Source organism: Taudactylus pleione, unplaced genomic scaffold (assembly GCF_031769625.1).
Source record: "Taudactylus pleione unplaced genomic scaffold, aTauple2 ptg000046l, whole genome shotgun sequence".
In the NCBI taxonomy this organism is placed as follows: domain Eukaryota; kingdom Metazoa; phylum Chordata; class Amphibia; order Anura; family Myobatrachidae; genus Taudactylus; species Taudactylus pleione.
In genome coordinates, this window is record NW_028284448.1 from 5,074,609 (window position 1) to 5,099,778 (window position 25,170).

Sequence of the window (25,170 nt, forward strand, 5' to 3'; positions counted from 1 at the left end):
GTAGAAATACAATCCCTCCCTCACACCGGTAGTAACACATTACCCTCCCTCACACCTGTAGTAACTTATTCCCCTACCTCACTTCTAGAGTAACACATTACTCCCACTCAGCCCTGTAGTAACAGATTTCCCTCCCTCGTCCATGTTGCAATACATTCCTTTCCCTCACCCCCTATTTATAGAATTGACATTCCCCTCCCTCACCTCTATAGTAGCACATTCCCCTCCCTCATATGTTTAGTAAAACATTCCCCTCCCTCACCTCTATAGTAACAAATTCCCCTCTCACTGCTGTTGTAATACATTCCCCTCTCTCAACTCTGTAGTAACACATTCCCTTCCCTAACTTTCCAATAGGGGAGCCACACCAACTGCCAGTGATGTGTGGCAGCACTTGGGATAACAGTTGGTGTTTGAATATTGAGCTGTGCTGCAGCCACAATGAGAGAGTCAGTCAGGACATTGCACAGGGGGAGAAAACATTTTAGACCTTTTCACCCCCTTAGGTTTTGCAGGTGATTGTGTTAAAAAATAGGCAATGTATGTGGTTCAAAAAGTGATCGGAATCGGTAAAGCAGGTTGTCCAACATGCTGGATTTCACTGACCAATTGTGGCTGTAGTGTATGATAACAATCAGCTGATTTGCAGACCGTTACTAGTATTTTACTAGTAAAATAGGCACTTTCATTATTCACAGATCTGATCTTTGGATGGAAAAGATATGCAAATCACTAGAGAATATCTTTCAAGTATGGGCACAAATTGGTGAATTGGAAAATTGGTAAATCGGGGAGAAAAAAACGCAAAATCTGCATTTTTTTTTGTGATTGCTGATGTATGGGCCCCATTTCTAACTAATTAAATTTGCAGATGATTTGGACTTTAGATCCTACAACACTAACGTCACAGTCTCTCAAAACAAATGTGATGAAAAGCTGTCAGACTTTCTGCATTATGAGGAACTCACAGGAAGCTCCGCAGGAACACAGTGAGCATCCTCCTGCCAACACATTGGATGCTTATAATTTCATTTATACTCATCAAAATATGGCTAACTTTAAGCATTCATGTAAATAGCTGAATAAAGAACAAAGGTGAATATAGAAAAATAAATCTGCAGCTTTAACAAAGTAAGTGTAACCATGTTTCATTATAAGTGGTCTGTTCAGATACCTGCTTAATGTGCAGTTGTGTGTAGGTAAAATTATTATAATAAACTAAGATTCATCTTATAGCCTGTCCCAGTGATTTAAAGAAAGTGTTTAATAATTCATATCTGTCCCTGTCCCTATAAACAAAGGTGCACTACTCCATGAAAATTTCAACTGCAGTTCTAAGTTGCAAGATTATGCCACCAATGTCAAAGTTACATAGTAAGCTCTTTCCCAAACTCAGTGACAAGGTAAAGCATGTCTTGGCTAACTAAAGGATCTCCTTTTCAAATCTCTTGTGTTATGTTTCAAAATCATATAACAGTTATATAAAAAGGGCACATGTTGAACAGGTTTAAAATAGTGGTGTTTACCACAAAGGCACCTGGTACTTAATATTAAACCTACAAGATACTGTTGCTGATTCTGAGTTGGGAGCATAGGAATAAAATACTGCACCTGGACAAACCATGTTGCACTGCAAAAGGTGCAAAAAAAAAAAAAACATTTGTTCTGCATGCAGGGTAAATACTGGCTGCTTTTGCATGTAGCACACAAATGCTAGACAGCTTTATTATTACACTGCAATTACTAGATTTCAGTTAGGACACGCCCCTCTAAATCTCCCTGCACATTTTACATCTGCCCCACCTGCAGTGCAGCATGGTTTTACCAAGGTGCAGTTACTTGCACTTTTTACTTTGCTCATAATTTAGAACCAGCCCAATGTGATAAATAGGTAACCCAAGATTAAACAAAATAATTTATCAATTCTACAATTTCAACTGGAGTTTAACAAAAATGATTTAGCACCCCAAGATTTATTGTTATTAAAATTATTATTGTTGTGTAAAAACTACTAACGTAACCTTTATGATATTTGTACTAATTTAAGGAGGTAGACAATCTATGCGTGCAGCATAATGGAATAGGTGACTCAGAACTAGAGCCACAGCTTAGTGTACTAAAGACTATGTATCTATATGCACCGAGAATTGCAGTGGTTTTGATAAACGGTTTGGATGTTAACGAAGTTGTTCAGTTAATTCAGAGACCAAAAATCATGTTAAGTCATGCCCTGCATGACATATTCTGAGATGACTGCAAATAACATCATGTTAGGTTTGTTTTTAGCATATCACTGTTATGGCTCAGAAGGCGCCTACACAAAAGATTCTTAGTCAGCATTTCAACATTTTGCTTGGGCCCTGCATATGTTTAAAAGGACTATTTTTTCTTTCTATAAAAAATAGAAATCTCATAAAACAGATTTACATGTTTAAAAAAATGTAAATTTGGAGAGGAGCTTGGCAATCCAAGGCCACCCTTTGTGGCCCCCACTCTGCTATTTTAAGTATGTGTGATGCCCGCACCCTGCACATCTGGGCACACTTTCACCTCCAAACTCCACAGTCACTGTTATGGATAAAACACAGCAAGTAGAAACATACCTTAAAGTGTACTGTAATGTTCCAAGGTAGGGAAGAGTTTGATGCATGTAGGTCAAAAAGTAAACCAATTGGGTAATGCCTGAAACAAAACAAAAGTAGTTAGGAATAGAAATCTAACACAAAATGCTATTTTTTACAAAAAAAAAGCAACACAAATATATTTACATTATATTATGACTAGTATAACAGATCTGGGTCACCTCAGTCTCTGCCCCCCACCCCACTGGCTCTATCACATCTCTGTCCCTGTGGTGTCCTCTGACTAACCTCCCTCCCCTGTCAATTTGTCCCGCCTTCAACCCCTCCAGTTCTCATACTTACCCCAGCGACCACTCCACCTCCCAGAAGCCTGCCCCTCTCCCACGCAGTGGGAGCCGTTGAGGCAAATGCCCAGGGTACCACTGCGCACATATTGAGGAGAAAGGACAGACTTTCTACAATTATCATAAGAAATCACATACAGGAATCTTCTATATAAAGTGTCTTGTGTTTGTCAAGAAATACTGTATGTAAACAAACCCTTGTATTAATAATGATTAGATATTATGAGCCAAAGTAAATTAGCAGTGAAATAGGTTGCGCAACTTTTTAACGGGAGTAAAACCCATGGCCGTGGCATTATGCCATTCACTTCATAATCTGCCTTATTCCAATTAGAGATATTGCAGCTTTTAATACAAACACTAGGTGATAATTTGAAAAAGTCCATATTTTAATGTAATTTAATGCCAGATATAGTGCAGTATCTCTAGTACACCTATCCCAATTAATAATGTAATTAGAGGTGATTAGCATTAATATGGAAAATATAGATGTAATTTTTCGTGTAATTTTCCCTAAAAAGCAAACAAAATGGGTTTAATGATGGGGGACATGTATTTTGATGCGTTATATTGATGGGAATGGGTTTTAGAACTTGCACATGAGAGTTACAAGTGTTTTTTCAGGCATGTTCTGCACAGTAAGAATGCTCTTAAAAACCTGTCAACAGGTACTTTGGTCCACTCTTCCTAAGCAAACTATTCCAGCTGTCTAAGGCTTGATGGATGCCTTGTCCAGATTGCATGTTTCAATATTTCCATAGATGTTCGATAGGATTCAGATCATGTCACATAGAAGGCCACTTCAGAATAGTCCAATGTTTTGTTTTTATCCTAAACCCTCTCTGCTGCTATTGACATTGAGGACCAACGCTCTCCATCTGCAAATCCTTCAACCCCTTAATCTGCATGTCTTTCCTACTTTTCCTCCGACGTCTCTGACCATTCTTTCTCTGTCTCCTCTGATGAATCCACTTCTCCCTGACTTCCACTACCAGTAGGTGTCCCCCAAGGTCCTGTTCATGGACCTCTGATATTCTGCCATTACATATCCTCTTTAGGCAAGCTCCGAAATTCTTTGGCCTGAAATATCATCTCTATGTTGAGGACACTCAGACCTACCTTTCCTCCTCTCACCTCACTCGTATCTCCAGCTGTCACACTGCTTTTTCCTCCTGGATGTCCCAGCTCTTTCTTAAACTTAACAGCTTTAAGACTGAGCTGATAATCTCCACACCCTAAAAAAACTCACCTCCCTCAATTTCATTAACTATTGACAGCAACACCATCTCTTCTAGCCTACACGTGCACTGTCTTGGGAGTTATGCTTGACTCCTCCATCTTCTTCAAACCACACAAGGAATACCTTTCAAAGTCCTTTCAACCCATAACAGAAATATCTCAAGTATCATACCCTTTAGGCAACTAAGACCCTCATTCACTCACTGGTCATCTCTAGACTGGACTACTGTAACCTCCTCTTATCTGGTCTCCCTGTCTCTCACCTCTCTCCACTCCAATATGTCCTCAATCCTGCTTCCCAGCTCATGTTCCTTTTCAAATGTACTATGTCTGCCTCCCCTCTCCCACAAGCCCTACACTGGCTTCCCTTCCCCTTCATAACCCAATTCAAACTCCTCCACTGACTTACAAAGCCCTCACCCAATCCTCTCCTATTTACATCTCTGACCTCATCTCTCTTCATATTTCCACCCGCCCACTTCGCTCCACAAAACAATGCAGCCTCTCCTACCAACTATTTACTTGCACCCACTCCTGCCTCCAAGATTTTGCCTGTGAACTGCCTACCACTGGAAGTCTCTTCCTCTCCCTATCAGACTCTCCAACTATCTACAAAGCTCTCAAGACAAATTTCATTATTAAAGCCTTCTAGCTCTCATCCTAACCCACAGCTCCGTGCTCTCTGCGTCACCCCGGTCTGTTGCCCACTTTTTTCTTTGAATATTACCTTTAATTTTTTTATTCTTCTTATGTTCAGATTGCTTTTGTTCTACACGATATCTTGATTGGGGTGACACTCTTTTTTTCTGGATGATACGAAGGCCACATATTTCGTATTCCTATTCCAAATTACCATCAGACCCTTTGGTTTTATTTCAGGAGATGAGACTCCTCTTGGACCAGTTCTAGTTCTATAGCCAAAGAAACCTTACAGTTCTTGTTTGTTGAACACCCAATAATCCCCATCTGCCGAAAGTACATAAGTCACAGGACATTTCAGGGGTTGGCTCACTCATAGCCAACCTTTTGGCTTTTGTGGATACACACCTTCAAAACTATGTTACTCTTCTCCCATCCTATATCAGAGACACAACCCATTTTTTACAAATTGTAGACTCTGTGATTTGGAAAGATTCATATATATTATTGACATTTGATCTCTTTATACCAATATTCCACACGAGTTTGATTTACTTGCAGTTAACCATTAATGGAGCATGGATGGTATATTGCTGATGTGCTTATAATTTGGAAGGTTTAGATGCATTCACTTGGTTTGTTAATTATCTTAATCACAACATCTTTGGGCTCAAGTTCACTCACGCTTTTGATTATGTTAGATCAATTATTTAGGTATAACTGTATGCATTTCTGAAATTGACCCATAATAAAGATGTGGACTGTCAAAAATGTTTACATTATAATAGTAGTCACTACAGACCATGGAGGAATAACATACCTAAGGAACAGTTCCTCTGTCATACGAGGAACTGATCCACTGAGTCCCCCTTGATCACACAAAGTAAAGATATGTACTCTGCTGTTGTTAGAAAGGCTATCCCAAATATATTCTTGATAAGGCCCCCCAAAAGGCCCTCCTTTGCCCAATGACTTCCCTTTTGTCTAAACCCAATTCTAGGACTAATACTAAAGGTAATAAAGATATACAGGGATTGCCAGATAGATCACTATCCTTTATCACCCAGTTTAATTAACGAGCAACTAATATTAGCAGAATCATCACCAAAAAAATCTAACATTTTACATCATGATAGGTTTTTGGGTCCATCACTTCCCAAAAAAGGCCAAGAGGTCTTTAGAAAAGCAACAGCCCTCAAACAAAAACTGGCTCCTAGTCTTTTTCCCCATCAGTATTATCACTACACCTTCAGTTTTGTCACAAAATGTCACTGATTGGTTACCACTCAAACCTAAAGGTTTGTTTTAGTGTTGCCGTGATAAATGAGGGGGTCCGCAGTGAGTCTGCACACAGGCAGCATTTAATTTATCCAATTACTTAAGGCAGTGGTTCCCAAGATTTCTTGAATAACGGCGCCCTAGCAGTATCAGCATTTTTTACGCAGCACCCCTAGGCCAAACATTTCTCATTGAGAAATTCAGCAAAAATTATTAAATTGTGTTTATTTTCAGTTATGTGGTGGTGTACAGGGTTGCGCTTCTGTTTGTCCATATTTTATTTGGTTGCCAGCCACCACCATTGGTTTTGCCTATGATATGGACCATAATTAATTTGATTTGGTCCTGGACCACCAACCTATGGCACCCCTGCAATGGCCCCAAAGCACTCAGTTTGGGAACCACTGACCTAAGGACAGCGAATTACAAATGAGCAATATATTGGGTACTCTTGTTGTGAACTACAATTATCAGCAGATTATGTGAAGGTTTGTCTTTCATTCACAAATTTTATCACAAGGTGACTGGAAATTTTATCATCCTGACTGTGTTACACTATACATCTACAGGATTTTATTACTTCAAGTATTTATAAATTGTTTCTATCTGGATTTAATGTATATTTTATTAATTGTTGTAATTTTATAATCACATTTTCATTTAATCTAATTGCGCTCCCTGTTTTCTTTCTTCCTCCTATATAAACTTAGCCTGGACATTTTAGCAAATTAGGATGCCCCCATGTTCAAGTTGTTGTGTAGGTTTGCTCTCACCGGAAAAATGGTGCAGGCACATGTGTAGAAGGGAATCAGTATGATTTATCCCGACAGCGGCATCCCGGCAGCGGTGAAAATCCCGACTGTCGAGAGTTAAGTATTGACTAACCTATTCTCCCCCCTAACCTTCCCGTAGGGGTGCCTAACCCTAACCACCCGCCCAAGTGCCTAACCCTAATCCCCCCTCTAAGTGCCTATACCTAACCCCCCCCTTCCCCTAAACCTAAGTCCCCCGAGCGGGTGCCTAACCCTAACCTCCCCCAGGGAGTGCCTAACCCTAACCCTCCCTTCCCCTAGCCTAACCCTAAACTCCCAGGGGGTGTCTAACCCTAAGTCCCCCCCTGGAACCCTAAACCTAACCCACCCCTCCCCGCGGCTGTCCGCGCCCGGCTTACCTTCGATCGGTAAGCTGGGTGTCGGACTCCCGGCGTAGGTAAAATGACAGGCGTTGGGATTTTGACGCCTGTCATTTAGCCCTTGCCGGGATTAGACAGTCGGGAAGCCGACGGTCGGGATTCCGTCCATCGGCTTCCTGACTGCTTCCCTGTAGAAGAGAGCACCTGCCATCATGTATTAATAGCGATTTCATCAGCCTGTTTGAACCTTGTACTGGGGTACAGGGTGTTGAGCACTGATGTGTACCAACATCATCAAGCTGTCAACATTCAGTAGATTGGTGTCACAGGTGTATGTGGCCTCAATGAATTTTACTTGGGCTGTAGTATTAATATAAAATTATTCCAAACTTCATCACAACACAGCGTACGATTTTTATATATTGATCTTGGTTAAATAGACTATACTCATCCGCTCATGCAACAGAATAGTTAAAATATATTAAATAAATAAAAATTTTATTTTAAGAACTGAAATATTTGTGCTCACTCACTTCAGCATTTGCCCTTGCTTATTCAATCACATGTAGGACTTTGCTAGCTCCAGCTCTCTCCTAATCTGTTTGATTTAATGCTTAATAGTGATGTGAACATGATATACAAGGACTTACGGAGCTACAGTATGTGCAGAAATATGTGGTTTCCCCATACAACCAACTTCATTCTGTCATTTTTCTACTGCAACTAAAACCACAATAAACACGTCTGATCAGGTGGTTACAGCGCCTTTACATACAGAGTACTAAATAAGCATGATCAGAAAATGGAACATGAGTACAGGTATCTGTTTAAGGAAAACGGTATGCAGCTTACCTGAAAATTAGTGCACTTCATGCTGTTACTTTAGAGTTGAGAAAGGTAAAGTGAATTGTGTGGGTTATATTTTCCATCATAATATTACTTAAACTGAGGGCCAGGGCCTGGTGAATTAGGATTATTGGTAGGATTCCATGATAAGCTGCACAGGGCAGTCTCTCTCTGTAACGTATACAATTCCACAATAGATAATACACAGTCGAATCACATTATTATGACCACCAGCTAATAGCCAGAGTAACCACCGCATAAAGCACAGACAGCAGCTAGACAGGGTGGGAGTGCTGGTGGGTTGGCACAGTTATCTGGAGCCATGCTGACTGCAGTGCATCCCACAGCTGCTGAAGAATATGTGGGGGAGTATCTATAGAGCAAACACAACGATCGAAGTGGTCAAACAGATGTGCAATTAGGTTCAAATCCGGGGAATTCGGGGGCTAGGGAAGTACTTGGAAGTCTCGTCCAACCACTGTCAGACAGGAAGATCCCATCCGCCTCAGGGAAGACAATCAGCATGTATGAGTGTATGTGCTCTGCAAGGATGGATTCATAACCAAATCGGTTGAGGGTGCCTTCCACATGGATGAGTGGGCCCAGAGAATGTCACGAAAACATTCCCCAGACCATAACATTGCCACCATCAGCTTGTGTTCCTCCAGCAATGGTTGCAGGGTGTTTGTTCTCTGATGTTTCTCGTCTGACACCCATTTTAATGAAGCAGAAAATGTGACTCATCGGAGAAGGCAACCCATTGCCAATCAGCGGAGGTCTAATTCCAATACACGCATGAAAATTGAAGCCTTTTCCGCCGATGCACCTTAGTTAGCATAGGTGCGGTGACCATAAATTTGCTTCGGAGCCCCATACACAGCAGGGTTCGCTGAATTGTCGGTTTAGACACATGTCTGGTGGCCGCCAAGTTCATTTTAAAGGTGAGCTGCTCCACTGTAGCATATCGGTCGGCCCTCACCCACCTTCGTAGCCGATGTTCACCTCACATTAATGGCACGTGATGCTCCACAGTTTCCACGTCGGCAATTTGCAATGGTGCCATTTATCCAGTCATGATACACCTTCACCACAGCAGCACGCGAACAGTTCACAAACTGCGCTGTTTCAGAAATACTGCCACCCTTGGCCCGAAAGCCAATAAATCCTTTCTTTTTGCAACTCGGATAAATCACCCCTTTTACCCATGACAGCAACGAGTGATATGTGTGCAGACGGCCTATCACACACCTTATGTACCCACCAAGCCAGCGCACGGCACGTGATGTACTTCATGGGCTACGCGCTACCAACGACAAATGTAGGAGGTGGTCATAATAATGTGACTCGACTGTGAATATAATTTTTTTTATAGTACATAAAAATACACTACTGCACTAGAGCAACGTGAATCTGCATTTCAAATGAAAAAAGGTGTTATCCAAACAAATACAGGAATTTACAAAACAAGAGATACAATTAAAAGTATCAACAAAGGTGTAGGTTCTGTTCACACATAGGCACAGAACGATAACCAGAGATAATACAGATGGAAGTACAATATATGAAAGTGCCTGAAACATGTCACATGTGGGGGTGACAAATTATGCATGTGGTATAGATAAATACCATGGATCCTGTGTGTCCTGATAAGTGAATTAAAAGTCTCACAGACTTGTAGAGTCAATGAATGGCAGACAAGTATACTTCCATTACACATAATCTATAGCCACAAGGGCTTAACTCCCTCTGCAGGACATCAGTAAACCTGTACATAGATAAACTTACTACCAGTGACACAATACCAACTGTTCCCAAAAGTGATTACACATCCTGATAAAATAACATTTAATCTCTTTAATTAGCAGCATTATTACAGATATTTATTTTCTGTGGTTAAGTGTTGTATTTTGTAAAACATTACTCATTTAACACAACTCAAGCAACACATTTATCACAACAATGTTATCAATACACAGGTGTCAGTACACAAAATACTCTTTTAAAGGCACCAAGGTAAACCTTCAGTCCTGAAAATTAGAAATCATTGCAAGGGTGCCACCTTGTGGAGATAATATAAATTTTACGGTAACAATAAAACATTTTCAGTTTATAATTTATTGGAGAAAAATACATATCTATCATTGTGCTATCAATGCACATAAGTCAATGTAAATATACATTCAATATACGATACAAAAATACATTCTACTATGCTATGTGTACTATGTGTTAAAAAAAAAAAAAAGAAAGAATATATAAGTCAGATTAAACTTCCTCAGCTGAGGAGAGCACATAAAACATTATTGTACACAATTTACATATAATGTACAGTATGCCAGTTACAAAATAAGGACACTGCTCGCTTTAGGCTCCCTCCTATGTCACATCTCCCAAGTCTGAGCCTTATAAATAAGACTAGCACTGTAAAACAGCATTAAGATGTACTTACTAGCCACTGTTACTGACATGAAATCCTGTAATTCCTTGTCCTGTCTTGTTTCTATTACAATGAATGTATTGCATAAAATTTATACTGACAAAACAGTCTCCTCTGTTACAAGAACAAAATCCACTTGACTAAATTAATAGACCAGTGGTTCCCAAACTGTGCGCCGTGGCACCCTGGGGTGCCTCTGGACACTTGCAGGGGTGCCTCAGGTTGTCAGGTTGGTGGCACCAAATCAAATTATTTATCGTCAATGTAATGAAAATATGTGGGCAAACAGAAGCACAAACCTGTCCACCACCACATAACTGACCCTAAGGATGACAGGTAAGCACAATTTACTTCACTTTATTACTTCACTACATTTTTTTCTGAATATCTCAATAACAAACTTAAACTTAGGGGTGCCATGAAAACAATGCTGATACTCTAGGGTGCCGTGATTCAAAAAATTTTGGGAACCACTGTCATAGACATTAAGGACTTTTTGAGTTAATAAGTGTCTTATTCAGCTTCAGACATGCACTTGCACCACATACACAATAAGGTAGAATTCCGAATAAGTGAAAGCTGTAAAATAATATATGAAACTCTTATTCAACCCCTTCTGACTAAAATCTAAAAATGGGATTTTGGTACCTACCGGTAAATCCTTTTCTCTGATTCCACAGGGGACACTGGAGGTGCTTACGCTGGGGTATAGAGGCGTGGATAACTGGAGCTGGCACTTTAACATAATCTAGAAGTGTGAAGCTCCTCCCCCTCTATGCCCCATCAGCCCTCAGTTTAGAAAATGAAGACCGAGAGGAGATGGAGAACAAGCGGAGTAAAAGGGAGAGAAGAACACACAATAATCAAAACATACAACATACGGAACAAACCGAACAGGCAGGCGAAGAGCGCTGAGGTGGGCGTCCAGTGTCCCCTGTGGAATCAGAGAAAAGGATTTACCGGTAGGTACCAAAATCCCATTTTCTCTTTCATCCACTAGGGGACACTGGAGGTGCTTACGCTGGGGACGTCCCAAAGTTTTCCCCACGGGCGGGAGCGCTCTGCGGCGCCTGCAGGACTAGACGGCCAAAACGGTATGCCGAAACAGCGAACGTATCAAATTTGTAAAACTTGACAAACGTGTGAACTGAAGACCAAGTGGCCGCACGGCACAATTGTGACGTGGAAGCTCCCCTACAGGCCGCCCATGACGCACCCACAGAACGTGTGGGATGAGCCGAAATGGACGAAGGAGGCCGGCGGTCGGCATTAACCTAAGCCTGATGAATATTAGCCGGATCCAACATGCCAAAGTCTGCTTAGACGCTGGCCAACCCCTCCGAACCGCATCATAGAGGACAAAAAAAGACTCAGACTTACGGAGGGAAGCAGTCCTGTCAACATAGATGCGGAGAGCTTCAACCACATCCAAGGTAGAAGAACCACCAGAGTCCTCCACCCAAGATGGTACCACAATAGGCTGATTAATATGAAAAGCTGACACTACCTTGGGAAGGAAGGCGGCTACCGTCCGGAGTTCCACCCTATCGGCATGAAACAGAAGGTAAGGTGGCTTATAGGACAGAGCACTCAATTCAGAAACTCTACGAGCCGATGCTAGAGCCAGGAGGAGGACCGTCTTCCAAGACAAGTACTGAATATCAACCTCTTCCAAAGGTTCAAACATGGACGACTGAAGAAACAGAAGCGCCAAGTTCAAGACCCAGGGAGCTATCGGAGGTACAAAAAAGGAGGCTGCAAACACAAGACTCCCTGAAGAAACGTCTGCACCTCAGGAATGAGGGCCAATTTCCGTTGAAAGAAAATGGAAAGGGCAGAAACCTGCACCTTTGAAGTTCCAAGACGAAGGCCAGAATCCAGACCAGTCTGAAGAAAATAAAACAGAAACCGGGACACTGAAAAGTCCTAGAGGGAAGATCCCAACTGGAACACCACGAGATATAAGAACGCCAGAGGCGATGATAATGCGCAGCCAAAACTGGTTTCCTGGCACGTAGCATGGTGGGAATAACAGAGTCTGGGATTCCTCTTTATCTTAGGACATCAGTTTCAAGAGCCACCCCGTTAAACGCAGTTGCGCTAGGTTGGAGTGTATGAAAGGACCCGGCTGCAGCAGATCCGGGAGCAGAGGAAGGGGCCACGGACCGTCTGCCAATAGGGACCGAAGGTCCGAGAACCAACTTCTCCAAGGCCAGTGCGGAGCCACGAGAATGACAGAGGCTGACTCGTGTTTTATCCTTTTTAGCAGTCGAGGAAGAAGTGGAATCGGAGGAAAAAGGTCAACGAAGTCTTAGATCCACGGAACTGTCAGAGCGTCTACTGCCACTGCCTGCGGATCTCAAGTTCTTGACACGTATACCAGGAGCTGACGATTCAATCGTGACGCCATGAGGTCCACCTGAGGACATCCCCATCAGCGTATCAGCGTGTTGAACACATCTGGATGAAGCTTCCATTCCCCGGGATGGATATCCTGGCGGCTTAGGTAATCTGCTTCCCAGTTGTCCACACCCGGGAAGAATACTGCCGACAGGATTACTGACAGGCTCTCGGCCCACCTGAGAACCTGAGTTACTTCTCACATGGCCGTGCGACTCAGAGTCCCTCCTTGGCGGTTGATGTACGTGACGGCCGTCGCGTTGTCGGACTGAACTCTTACCGGACGAGTTCTTAGAAACTCTGTTGCTTCTATCAGAGCATTGTAAATCGCTCTGAGTTCCAACACATTTATGGGCCACTTTTGTTCTAGAGGGGACCATCGACCCTGAAAGTGATAATCGAGGACTACTGCTCCCCCATCCTCGAAGGCTGGCATCCGTTGTTACGATGATCCAGTCCCACACTCTGAATCTCCGGCCTGCTAAAAGATGTGTCCACCAGAAAAGGGTCACTCTGGTAGCTGGGCTCAGACGGATCTGTCGATGTAGAAGCAGATGAGACCCTGACCCCTGTGTTAGTAGGTCCAGCTGAAACACCCTGGAGTGGAATCGCCCGAACTGCAGTGCCTCGAAGGCCGCTACCATCTTCCCCAGGAGACGCAGACAAAGAAGGAGGGACACCTTCTATGGTCTGAGGAGCAGCTGAACCAACCACCGGATATCCCGGGCTTTGTCTATTGGAAGGAAGATCCTCTGTGATGCCGTATCTAAGATTATGCCCAGAAACAGGAGCTTCTGGGACGGATAGAGATTTGATTTCTTGAAGATTATCCAACCGTGTTGGAATGTGGTTCCCAGATGGGAACGTGGAGATAGGCATCCGTGATATCCAGGGATAACAGGAACTCTCCTGGTTCCAAGCTCGCAATAACTGACTGCAGAGACTCCATTTGGAACCGATACATCTTCAGATACAGGTTCAATGACTTGAGGTTCAAGATGGGCCTGACCGATCCATCCGGTTTGGGTACTGCAAACAGGTTAGAGTAAAACCCCATACCTCGTTGATGTTCTGGAACCGGAACTAGCACAGATGATACTACTAGAGACTGGATAGCCTCCTGTAGAACCCTGGTCTTGTCTGCAGGTATTGGCAGACTTGTAGTGAAGAACCGAACCGGAACTAGCACAGATGATACTACTATAGACTGGATAGCCTCCTGTAGAACCCTGGCCTTGTCTGCAGGTATTGGCAGACTTGTAGTGAAGAACCGAGGTGGAGGGGGACCTAGTAGTCTATTCGGTACCCCAGGGAAATTAGTCTGCGGATCCACGGTTCTGGAGACGTCTGGTTCCAAACTTGTTGAAATCTTTGCAAGCGGGCTCCCACTGTAGGTGGACCCAGGTGGGACGGAAGACCGTTTTGCCACCTGTTTCTCAGCTGGCTTAGGCTCCTGTCTACGTGCAAGCATGTGTGGGCGGCCTCTACTCTGTCGCCTCTTGCTTGGGAGGGAGCCCCTCTGGCTCTCCCACGAAAGGAAAGTGGCGCACGAAAGGAATGAAACGAAGGTCCAGCGTAAGCTCTTCTGGGAGCCGGTGCAGTTGACGGGAGGAAGGCTTACCCCCCCGTGGCCTGGGATATCCATTTGTCTAATTCCGGGCCAAACAGCATGTCGCCATTGAATGGTAAACCCTCCACCGCACGCTTGGATTCTGCGTCCGCATGCCAGGCGCGCAACCAGAGGGGTCTGCGGCCAGAAATAGCAGAAGCAGATATGCGAGCACTAATCTGACTAATATCTTTTGACGCTTCTCCCAGGAAAACTGCAGACTCACGGATGTGTTCTGCTAGTATGCGTAACCTGCTCTGGAAGTTGTATCAGCGGGGAGAGGGAAGAAGCAGGGAGCCGTGTGTATCAGCGGGGCGCGTGTAGCGCTGTGTACATACAGCTTCCCTTAGACAGCGCAGGGCAGCGCCAACAGCGGGCTTCCCTTACACAGCGCACAGGTGTAGCGCTGTTTAACTGTGCTATGCACACACTAACACAGCGCAGCATGCTGTGTTAGCGCTGGGCAGCGGGGCAGGAGCCGGGGGATGGGCAGCTTGTTACTCATTGCGTTTCCCCTGTAGTCTCTCTCTGGCAGGTCAGCAGTCTTCTCTTCTTGTGTGAAGACTTAGCTGTGGCGATAAGGAGCGGTCAGAAGCTCTTGTAATGAGCCCTGTGCACTCCTTCCTGGTGTTTGCTAAAACACCAGGGCGCCAGGTACCCGGACCCCACCTTTTAGATAGGTGGCGAAGGGAACCTATAGGTGTAAAAGATGCTTTTAAATAAAAAAAATTTAATAAAATAAATGTATTTGCTGGAGCACAGCATAATGTGACCAGCTCCATGAGGCACATTTTCTAAACTGAGGGATGATGGGGCATAGAGGGGGAGGAGCTTCACACTTCTAGATTATTTTAAAGTGCCAGCTCCAGTTATCCACGCCTCTATACCCCAGCGTAAGCACCTCCAGTGTCCCCTAGTGGATGAAAGAGAAATAATATATGAAACTCTTACTCAACCCCTCCTGACTAAAATCTAACAGCCATCACACAAAACTATCACACCTTTGAAAACAATGCTCTGGAGTACTACACATATAAGCCAAATAAGACTTTCTTTCAGAGTTCAGTAAGAGAAATAAAAGTCATATCTAGTGTTATAAAACTTAGGGGTCAATCCAATTAGGTGCGAGTTAGCTTGTGCAAGCCATTTTCACGGCAAACTCGCACTGCGAATTGTAGTTGCAATCCAATTCTAAACTTGCATTGCTTCTCTAGAGGAAGTTCACGCTGTTCTGTGCACACAGCGTGAAAAGGTAGGTAAAATCTTTCTTTTAAAGGTAAGAATGTCAGTTGCTTCAGAACACCTTGGACAATGACTAATTAAGCACATTAGTTTTTAATTAGCTTAAATTTGGCAAAGAATTGCATGTTATTTTTGGGTGGAAAAAAATGGCCTAAAATTACTCCAAAATCAACTTTTTAGTTTAGGCACCCCAAATTGAATAAAATAATTTAAAGGAGCAACAATTGATTTTTTTTATCTTTTTTTTATTCTTTTTTTAAATGTAAAGTCGCCTCAAATAACCCTAAAATCACCTTTTATCACTACTGTTTTTTTTTGCAAGTAGGCCCAAAAGAAGAAAAGCTACTAAAATATACAATGCACCAGTGAGGAGAAATATAAACTATTATTATAATGTCATACATCTGTTCACAGAGATGAATAGAGCACAGGTTCTCAAACTCGGTCCTCAGGACCCCAAACAGTGCATGTTTTCCATGTCTCCACACTGAATCAAGTGAAATAATTAGCTCCACCTGTGGACCTTTTAAAATGTGTCAGTGAGTAATGAATACACCTGTGCACCTGCTGGGTGACCTGAAAAACGTGACCTGTGTGGGGTCCTGAGGACCGAGTTTGAGAACCACTGGAATAGAGGGTAAAATGGCTTCTTTTCAGGGGTGTATCTATAATGGGTGCAGGGTGTGCGGTGCACACAGGTCCCTGGGTCCAGGGGGGCCCTCAGCGCACACCATGCACCCATAGAGTCTTATACTTACCTGTCCATAGTGCTGCTCTGCAAGCGCTGCCACCGAGTCGATGCTGCAAAGCAGCAAAAATCACTGGGAAAATGGCAGCAGCCATTTTCCCAGTGACTCGCGCATGCGCAGTGCTGCTGTCCCTACAACGTTTTCCCGGAGACCCGCACATGCGTAGTAGATTCTGGCACTAAGCCAGGGCTGTGCCGCAGGACCGCCGGAGAGAGGAGGGGGCCCTGTGTGCCACTCTTGAAACAAATAAATATTGAAGGCTTTTTCTGCACCCCAGCTGCACTTCAGAGCTAGTGGATTCAGCAGTTTCCACATAATGCATTTAAACAACATTACAGTCCCTTACAAAAAGGTTGTTCAAGTGCCTGGTACAATTCCCTGTTGGAATATGGATTATTTTACAAGAGTTCCAAAAAAAAAGCAACCACATATTATCCTGTTACAGCAAAGTTTAGGGGCTCGCAACCCAGCAATGTTCTCCTATAGTAACTATACAATGACCACTCACCACTTCAGAGAAACGCCTTCATATTCAAACCAAATCTCGCCTATGTCTTCTGTCCGCATTACTTTCTGAAAATGTTTCTTCACTTTGTCGGTTACCAGGGTCAGGTAACTCACACGAGGTAAGAGAAGCTGTAAAGAAAATATTTTCATATATTACACAAATAAATTACAGGTGTATTCACTGAACAGACACTAAACTGCTGCCGCTAAAATGGCAGGTTACTCTAATAAAGTGAACAGTACACAGCAAATGTTGGAAAATAGCTTTGTGCAAGTCTAATGAAGCAGTAATTGCACTATGACCAATGGCACAGATTGGAATGATTTAGGGTTAACTGGAGGCTGAGATGCTGCATAGTATTTACTGACTTTCTGTACCAAGTCTGAAAAAAATCTAAGGTTTTACAATACGATGGGCGGTTAAGAGAGGACAGTTGTCTCCTTGTGAGCAAAGGTGTGAATTTTCTTTACACAGGTCTACATATCCCTAACCAGCTCTACAATGTGCTGTATTCTGCTCCCAGTCTTTAGTAACATAAAGACCATTTGAACAGTAATAATCATTTTCAAAATCACATTCCCTAATTCAGTTGCATTTAGTTTTGAAAACTGTACACTTATACATAAAAAGACACATTAACAAAAATAAGAGTTATAGTATAACATACCTTTGTTAACTCTTTTTCTTCGAGGTCCATGGGGTCCACAGCCATTACGTTGGGGTATGAATCCCGGTCACCAAATAGTTAATACAAACGAGCTCTCTGCTCCCAGGATGCACCGGGTTTCCTCCTCATATACCCCACCTCCTGCCTCAGGTAGCCAGTTCGTTACCAAGCTCAAGCAGGCAGAGACAAACAAAGGGTAAGAAAGAAAAGACCCATACTTACTTCTCAAGAGAAGAAACTACGGAAAACCTCTCCCAGAACTACAGGTGCGTCTGGGTGGGTGTCCTGTGGACCCCATGGACCTCGAAGAAAATATGAGATATGGTAAGAACTTACCCTTGTTATCTCTATTTCTACGAAGTCCATAGGGTTCCACAGGATACCTTGGGGTATAGGTGTGACATCAGTCGCTGGGCACCATAGAGTTAAGCTTTTCAGCCTCCCAGGATGCACTAGGGTCCCCCTCCTATACCCCGCCCCCGAGCCAAGGCACCTCAGTTAGTTATCAAGCCATAGGCCGGAGGAGGAGAAGGAAGAGAGAGAAAAAAGATCTGGACACATACAAGAATCACATTCTCACCAGAGGGAGACGGAAAACCGGTGACCAGAGCAAAGCCCATCTGCAGCACAGGTGCGACAGGGCGAGAGTCCTGTGGAACCCTATGGACTTCGTAGAAATAGAGATAACAAGGGTAAGTTCTTACCATATCTCATATTTTCTACTTCAGGGTCCATAGGGTATCCACAGGATACCTTGGGGATGTCCCAAAGCAGTATCCTTTAAGGGTGGGGACGCTCCTGTGCAGAAAGGAGAATCCGCCGCCCGAAGGAAGCATCCTGAGAGGCGAAGGTGTCAAACCTGTAATACCTCACGAAGGCCAACCCTTTTTACGGAAGCCATAGAGGACAAACAAAGCGTCCGACTTCCTAAATGAAGAAGTGCGGTCAACATAAGTCCTTAAGGCCCGCACAACATCCAAAGAGGCCTCACCCACGGAAAGACCCGGTGAGTTAAAGGCCGGAACAACTATTTCCTCGTTAACATGAAACTGGGAAACAACTTTGGGAAGAAACTCGGGCCGAGTGCGGAGCACTGCCCTGTTCCTATGAAAAACCAAGAAAGGGGGTCTACAAGAAAGAGCCCCTAACTCAGAAACACGTCTGGCCGAAGCAATGGCCAGAAGGAAAACAGTCTTAGCTGTTAGCCATTTAAGATCCACTGAGCCCAGTGGTTCAAACGGCGGTCCTTGGAGAGCCCTCAGGACCACAGCCAAATCCCAAGGCGCCACAGGTGGAACAAAGGGCGGCTGAATGCGGAGAACACCCTGCATAAAGGTGCGCACATCCGGGATTGTAGCAATCCTACGGTGAAACCAGACAGATAGGGCCGAAACCTGTACCTTCAAAGAAGCAAGGCGAAGCCCATGATCTAGTCCCGCTTGCAGGAAGGCGAGAATCCGAGACAGACGAAACTCCCGCGGTGCATAACCTCTCGGTCGACACCACTGGAAGAACGTATGCCACACGCGATGGTATATCCTCGCGGAAGACGGTTTCCGAGCTCGTAACATGGTACGCACCACAGAGCTGGAAAACCCCCGGGACCTCAGGATGGCCGTCTCAACAGCCACGCCGTCAAAGACAGCCGAGTCAGGTCCGGGTGAAGGCAAGGACCCTGAGACAGAAGGTCCGGTCGTAGCGGCAACCGCAGAGGACTGTCCACGGACAGACCCTGAAGGTCTGAGAACCAGTGCCGTCTGGGCCACGTGGGAGCTATCAACAGGAGCGTCCCTCCTTCCTGTTTGAATTTCCGGATTACCCGTGGAAGAAGGGAGACCGGAGGGAACAGGTATGCGAACCGGAACGTCCACCGGACGGACAGAGCATCCACCAGAGACGCCCCTTCGTCTCTTGTGCGAGACCCGTACACCGGCAACTTGTTGTTGTGCCGGGACGCCATGAGGTCGATTTCTGGAAGACCCCACCTGTCCACCAGTAGTTGAAAAACGTCCGGGTGCAGGGACCATTCCCCCGGATGAACGTCTTGGCGACTTAGAAAGTCCGCCTCCCAATTTAGCACTCCCGGGATGAAGACCGCTGATATGGCCGGAAGATTGCGCTCCGCCCAAACCAGGATCCGAGAGACCTCTACGAGAGCCGCCCGACTGCGAGTTCCTCCTTGCCTGTTTATGTAGGCCACGGTGGTAGCGTTGTCCGACTGGACCTGCACCGGGCGACCCTGGAGAAACCGCTGTGCCTGCTGGAGAGCATTGAAGACCGCACGGAGTTCCAAGATATTTATTGGAAGCTCCGCTTCTGTCGGCGTCCACCTGCCCTGGAACAAGTGTGGACCCGAAACTGCTCCCCAGCCCCGAAGACTGGCGTCCGTTGTCAACAGGACCCAATTTGGAACCCAGAACGGACGTCCCTTGTTGAGGTGGGTCGTCTGTAACCACCACGCAAGGGACAGGCGAACCTCCGGGGTGAGCACAATCGTCTGGGACTTCAGAGACTGAGGCAGCCCGTTCCACTTGGACAGGATCAGGTGCTGCAGAGGTCTGGAGTGAAACTGGGCGTATTCCACCATGTCGAACACCGACACCATGGAGCCCAGTAACCTCATCGCCGAGTGTAAGGACACCCGGCGGCTGTGCAGGCAACTGCGCACCCTTGACTGTAAAGCAGAGATCTTGTCCTCCGTCACTAAGATCCTTTGCTGTCCCGAGTCCAATAAGGCTCCAAGATGCAGAATCCTCCGAGACGGGATTAGAGTGGACTTCTGCCAGTTGATTAGCCAGCCGTGCCGTTGCAGCAGTGCAATGGTCAGGTCCAAGTGGCGTAACAGGAGCTCTGGAGATCCTGCCACCAATAACAGGTCGTCCAAATACGGCAACATGCGGACTCCCTGCAGCCGCAGAGAAGCCGCCATGACCGCCATCACCTTGGTGAAAACACGTGGTACTGTTGCCAGGCCAAAAGGTAACGCCCGAAACTGGAAGTGGTCGCTGCGGATTGCAAACCTGAGGAACTGTTGATGGCGCAAAAGAATAGGGACATGCAGGTAAGCGTCCTGTATGTCCAATGACACCATGTAGTCCCCAGGTTCCAGCGTCAGAATGATGGACCGTAGGGTCTCCATCCGAAACTTTGGGACCCGCAAAGACTTGTTGAGTGCTTTGAGGTTGAGAATCGGACGATATGACCCATTGGGTTTCTGTACCAAAAATAGATTTGAATAGAAACCCTGGCCCCTCTGGGAGAATGGAACAGGCACTATAACTCCAGCCTGGAGCATAGTGTGCAATACCTTCCGCAGCTCCGTAGCCTTGTTCCGGTCTGATGGTAGACCCGTGGTGAAGAAGCGAGCCGGGGATCTGTGCCGGAAGGAGAGGGCGTATCCGTGGGAAACCACCTCCAGAACCCAAGTGTCTGTCGTAGTGGTAGACCAACACTGGGTGAACTGTAGCAGGCGGCCTCCCACCCTGGGATCCCCCAAAGGGAGGCCCGGACCGTCAGGCCGCAGGCTTGTCATCTGGCTTGGGGGCCGGACGTCTGGTACTCCATGCCTGCTTCCGGGGCTTGACCGATTTCTTAGGGCCAGCCTGTCGAGGAAACGACTGTGGTTTGGGCCTGCCCTGGGCCCTAGATGACCGAAAGGACGATGGTCCAGAACCAGAAGGAGCAGCGGCCGATGGGAGACAAGCAGATTTGGATGCCGCCAGCGTGGCCACAATTTTATCCAGATCCGGACCGAAGAGAACTTCTCCGGTAAACGGCAACGCTTCCAGACCTTTCTTGGAATCTGCGTCCGCCTTCCAGGATCGCAGCCACAAGGTGCGACGAGCAGCTACCGCTGCTGAAGAAATTCTAGACACCAGAGTACTAATGTCTAGAGCCGCCTCGTTGATGTAGGTGGCCGAATCACGGAGATTGCCAATCAACTCCGCCTGTTCGGCCGGACAGTCGGATTCAAAAGAAGCCTCTAATTAATCCACCCAGCGCTCCATCGCTCTGGCAACCCAGCAAATGGCCATAGCTGGCCGTGCTGCCCCCCCTGCAAGGGAATAAGCGGACTTCAGGCAGATTTCTACCTTGCGGTCCGTAGCATCCTTAAGGGAGGACATAGATGGCATCGGCAATGTGGCACTACGGACAAGACGGGTCACGTGAGAATCCACCTGTGGAGGGGATTCCCACTTAGCAAAATAATTATCCGCGAACGGATAAGCCACCGCCAGGCGTCTCTGCGGCTGGTATCGCTTGCCAGGCTGTTTCCACGCCTCCTCTAAATGGTCCACCAACTGACCCGAAAGAGGAAAGACTGTGGCATCGCCCTTCACATCTTTGAAAAAGGCATACTTAGATTTAGCCGCTGGGGGAACTTCGTCCTCAATCACCAAGGCTGTGCGGACCGCCCGAATAAGTCCAGAAATATATACTTTGGACTTAGCATCAGCGTCCTTAGTATGGAGAGGTTCCTGATCGTAAGGATCCAGAATCTCCCCATCATCAGACGTCCCTTCGTCATCCTCATAGGAGCGGACAGAGACGCCACCGGCCTTTTATGAGGCCGCATCACAGACTCCCCTTGCAACACATCCGACAAGTGCTGTACAGAACTCGTCAGGGAGTTAACCCACGCTGGCTCCTGAGAACCCGGGAGCGGGGAAATAGGGAGACTGTGGGGTACCACCAATTGTCGTGGGAACCCCAGCATGGGTGACGACACCACAGACTGCTGGGACAAACCCATCGGAGTAAACGCGGGCTGCGGAGCTAACTGGCCCACTAAAGCTGTTAACGCCTGAGCGAAACAAGCCCAGGGCGGCTCCTGTACCGATGCTGTAACCGTAATAGGCCGCGCCATGGACAAACACTGCCGGCAAAGGCCCTCCGCGCTACCCTCCCCCTCCGCTAACGGTACTTTGCACGTGGTACACTGTGGCCGGAGGGGAAAATCACTTTCAGACATGATGGCACCACGTATGTAACCTCTCTCACCAATTAAGTATTAAATAGACGAGAGACCACCCTGCAGCACCGCACCGCAAGGGCTTTAGCAGAAAGAACAGGGACAGTAATAAAGCTGACAGTTTAGAGAAGAAAAGTTACAGGCAGCGCTAGCACAATCACATACAATGCAGAGAAATAACAATTCCTGCACTAACAGCGCTGATCACTCAACTACACAGACACAGGGCCTGGTAGGACACAGCGCTGCATACACAGACCTGAGCCACAGCGGAGGAGAGGTATGCGGGGGGACCCAGACCACGATGCTTCCGTCCAGCGCTTCCAGCAGCGTTCACCATGCGTTCTGGAGAAGATGGCCGCCGAGGAGCAGAGAGGAGGCTGGCCTGGGGGAGGAGCGCTGCCACAGGACCAGTCGGCAGCATGCAGAGAGGGCTGTGTGCAGCGGGGGAGGCGCCGGCTGTGAGACAGGGAAGGCGCGCTCCCCTGGCATGCATTTAACCCCTGGGACGCCGCAGCGCTACCGCTCTGCTGCGGTCCGCTGTCCAAGGGGGTAGTGGAAAGCGCAGGTTGGTCGCCTGGCTCCACACTGCAGCCAGTCCCCAGGGAGCCCCCTGCCTGGGGACTTGGGACCATGTGACCAGCGGGGACCCACGGCGGGACCCCGCTGCTTACCTTTGTCCCCCTTGGATCCGGCCATGGTCCGGAACATCTGGGGTCACCGCTAGCTGTGACCCCAGATGCTCACCAGCATCCCCGGATCGGTACCGGCGTTCTGGTACCGGCGGGGGTGTAGGGAAGACAGCATGGACGTCAGGACTGACTGTCCATGCTGTACATCCAGATGTGCAGCCACAGCTGCACTGAAGAAAGCTTCAGGGGCTCTTCTAGCCCCCACTCCGACAGGTGCACCCGACGCCGGCCGGGCACCAAACTAAACTGAGGTGCCTTGGCTCGGGGGCGGGGTATAGGAGGGGGACCCTAGTGCATCCTGGGAGGCTGAAAAGCTTAACTCTATGGTGCCCAGCGACTGACGTCACACCTATACCCCAAGGTATCCTGTGGATACCCTATGGACCCTGAAGTAGAAAAAAGAGTTAACAAAGGTATGTTATACCATAACTCTTATATTCTTCTTCGGGGTCCATGGGGTCCACAGCCATTACGTTGGGGATATCCCAAAGCACTAACCCTACGGGCGGGGACGCTCCTGACTCTCGGAAGAGAGGAGAATCCTACGCCCGAAGGAGGCATAAAATTTGACAAAGGTATGGATGGAAGACCATGTGGCTGCTTTACATAATTGCTCAGCAGAAGCACCTCAGCGGGCCGCCCATGATGGACCTACCGCCCTAGTAGAATGTGCCGTCACTGAATCAGGCACACGCATACCAGCCTGTGTATAAGCCAATGAAATTGCCATGCGAATCCACCTGGCCAGTGTCTGTTTATTGGCTGGCCAGCCACGCTTATGACAACCATAAAGCACAAAAAGTGAATCGGACTTCCTCCGTTTGCTCGTGTGTTTAACATAAATTCTCAACGCATGGACCACATCCAGGGAAGCCTCACCTTGTGAGAGACTTGTGCCCTGAAATGCTGGAACTACTATTTCTTCATTAATATGAAATTTAGACACCACTTTCGGAAGGTAACCCTCCCTAGTACGTAGTACTGCTCTATCTTGATGAAATATCAAGATCGGCTCCCGGAAGGAAAGCGCAGCTAAATCCGACACTCTACGTGCAGATGCCATAGCAAGGAGGAATACCGTCTTTGCTTTTAGCCACTTGATGTCTATTGAATTTAAAGGCTTGAACGGAGGAGCCTGTAAAACCTTCAGAACTAGAGTCAAGTCCCACGGAACAACCGGGGAAACGAAGGGAGGCTGAATCCTCAACACCCCCTGAAAAAAGGTCTTTATATCCGGTCTCAGAGCAATTTTATGTTGGAACCAGACTGAAAGAGCTGACACCTGTACCCTTAAAGAGGCCAGGCGTAGCCCTTTTTCCAGACCGCTTTGAAGAAAATCCAGCACTCTGGATATCAGGAATTTATGTGGATCATACCCTTTCAGTTCACACCACTGAAAGAAAGTATGCCAAAACCTATAATATATACGGGCTGAGGATGGTTTCCGTGCCTTCAGCATCGTCCGTATAACAGACTCGGAAAACCCCTTTTCCTCAAGACGGAGGCCTCAAGAGCCATGCCGTCAAAGATAGCCGATGAAGATCTGGGTACCAGCAGGGACCCTGTAGCAACAGATCCGGTCTCAATGGCAGAGGCCATGGAATGTCTATGGAGAGAGACCGTAGATCTGTGAACCAGTGCCGTCTCGGCCATGCTGGAGCTATTAATATGATGGTGCTGCCCTCTTGTTTGATCTTTCTGACCACTCTGGGCAGAAGAGCAAACAGGGGAAACAAATATACCAGCTTGTAACGCCACTTTACTGTCAGTGCGTCTACAAACTCGGCTCTCGGATCTCTTGTCCAGGATCCGTACCTGGGAACCTTGTTGTTCC

General features: G+C 46.4%; 1 protein-coding gene across 2 annotated transcripts in view; it reads right to left on the bottom strand.

Moving 5' to 3' along the window:
* ATG5 (autophagy related 5) overlaps window positions 1-25,170 on the bottom strand; it is a 215,779-nt gene that overhangs the window by 168,535 nt on the left and 22,074 nt on the right. Inside the window, exons 1-3 of one of the 2 annotated variants that reach the window (XM_088460514.1) lie at window positions 17,673-17,945; window positions 17,006-17,133; window positions 2,604-2,682 (exon numbers count right to left, since the gene is read on the bottom strand). In XM_088460514.1, coding sequence (XP_088316640.1) covers window positions 2,604-2,682; window positions 17,006-17,133; window positions 17,673-17,717 — 252 coding nt within the window. In that variant the 5' untranslated portion in view covers window positions 17,718-17,945. Of the gene's footprint in view, window positions 1-2,603; window positions 2,683-17,005; window positions 17,134-17,672; window positions 17,946-25,170 lie in introns of those variants that run through there. The other variant, XM_088460512.1, reaches the window with a different exon arrangement.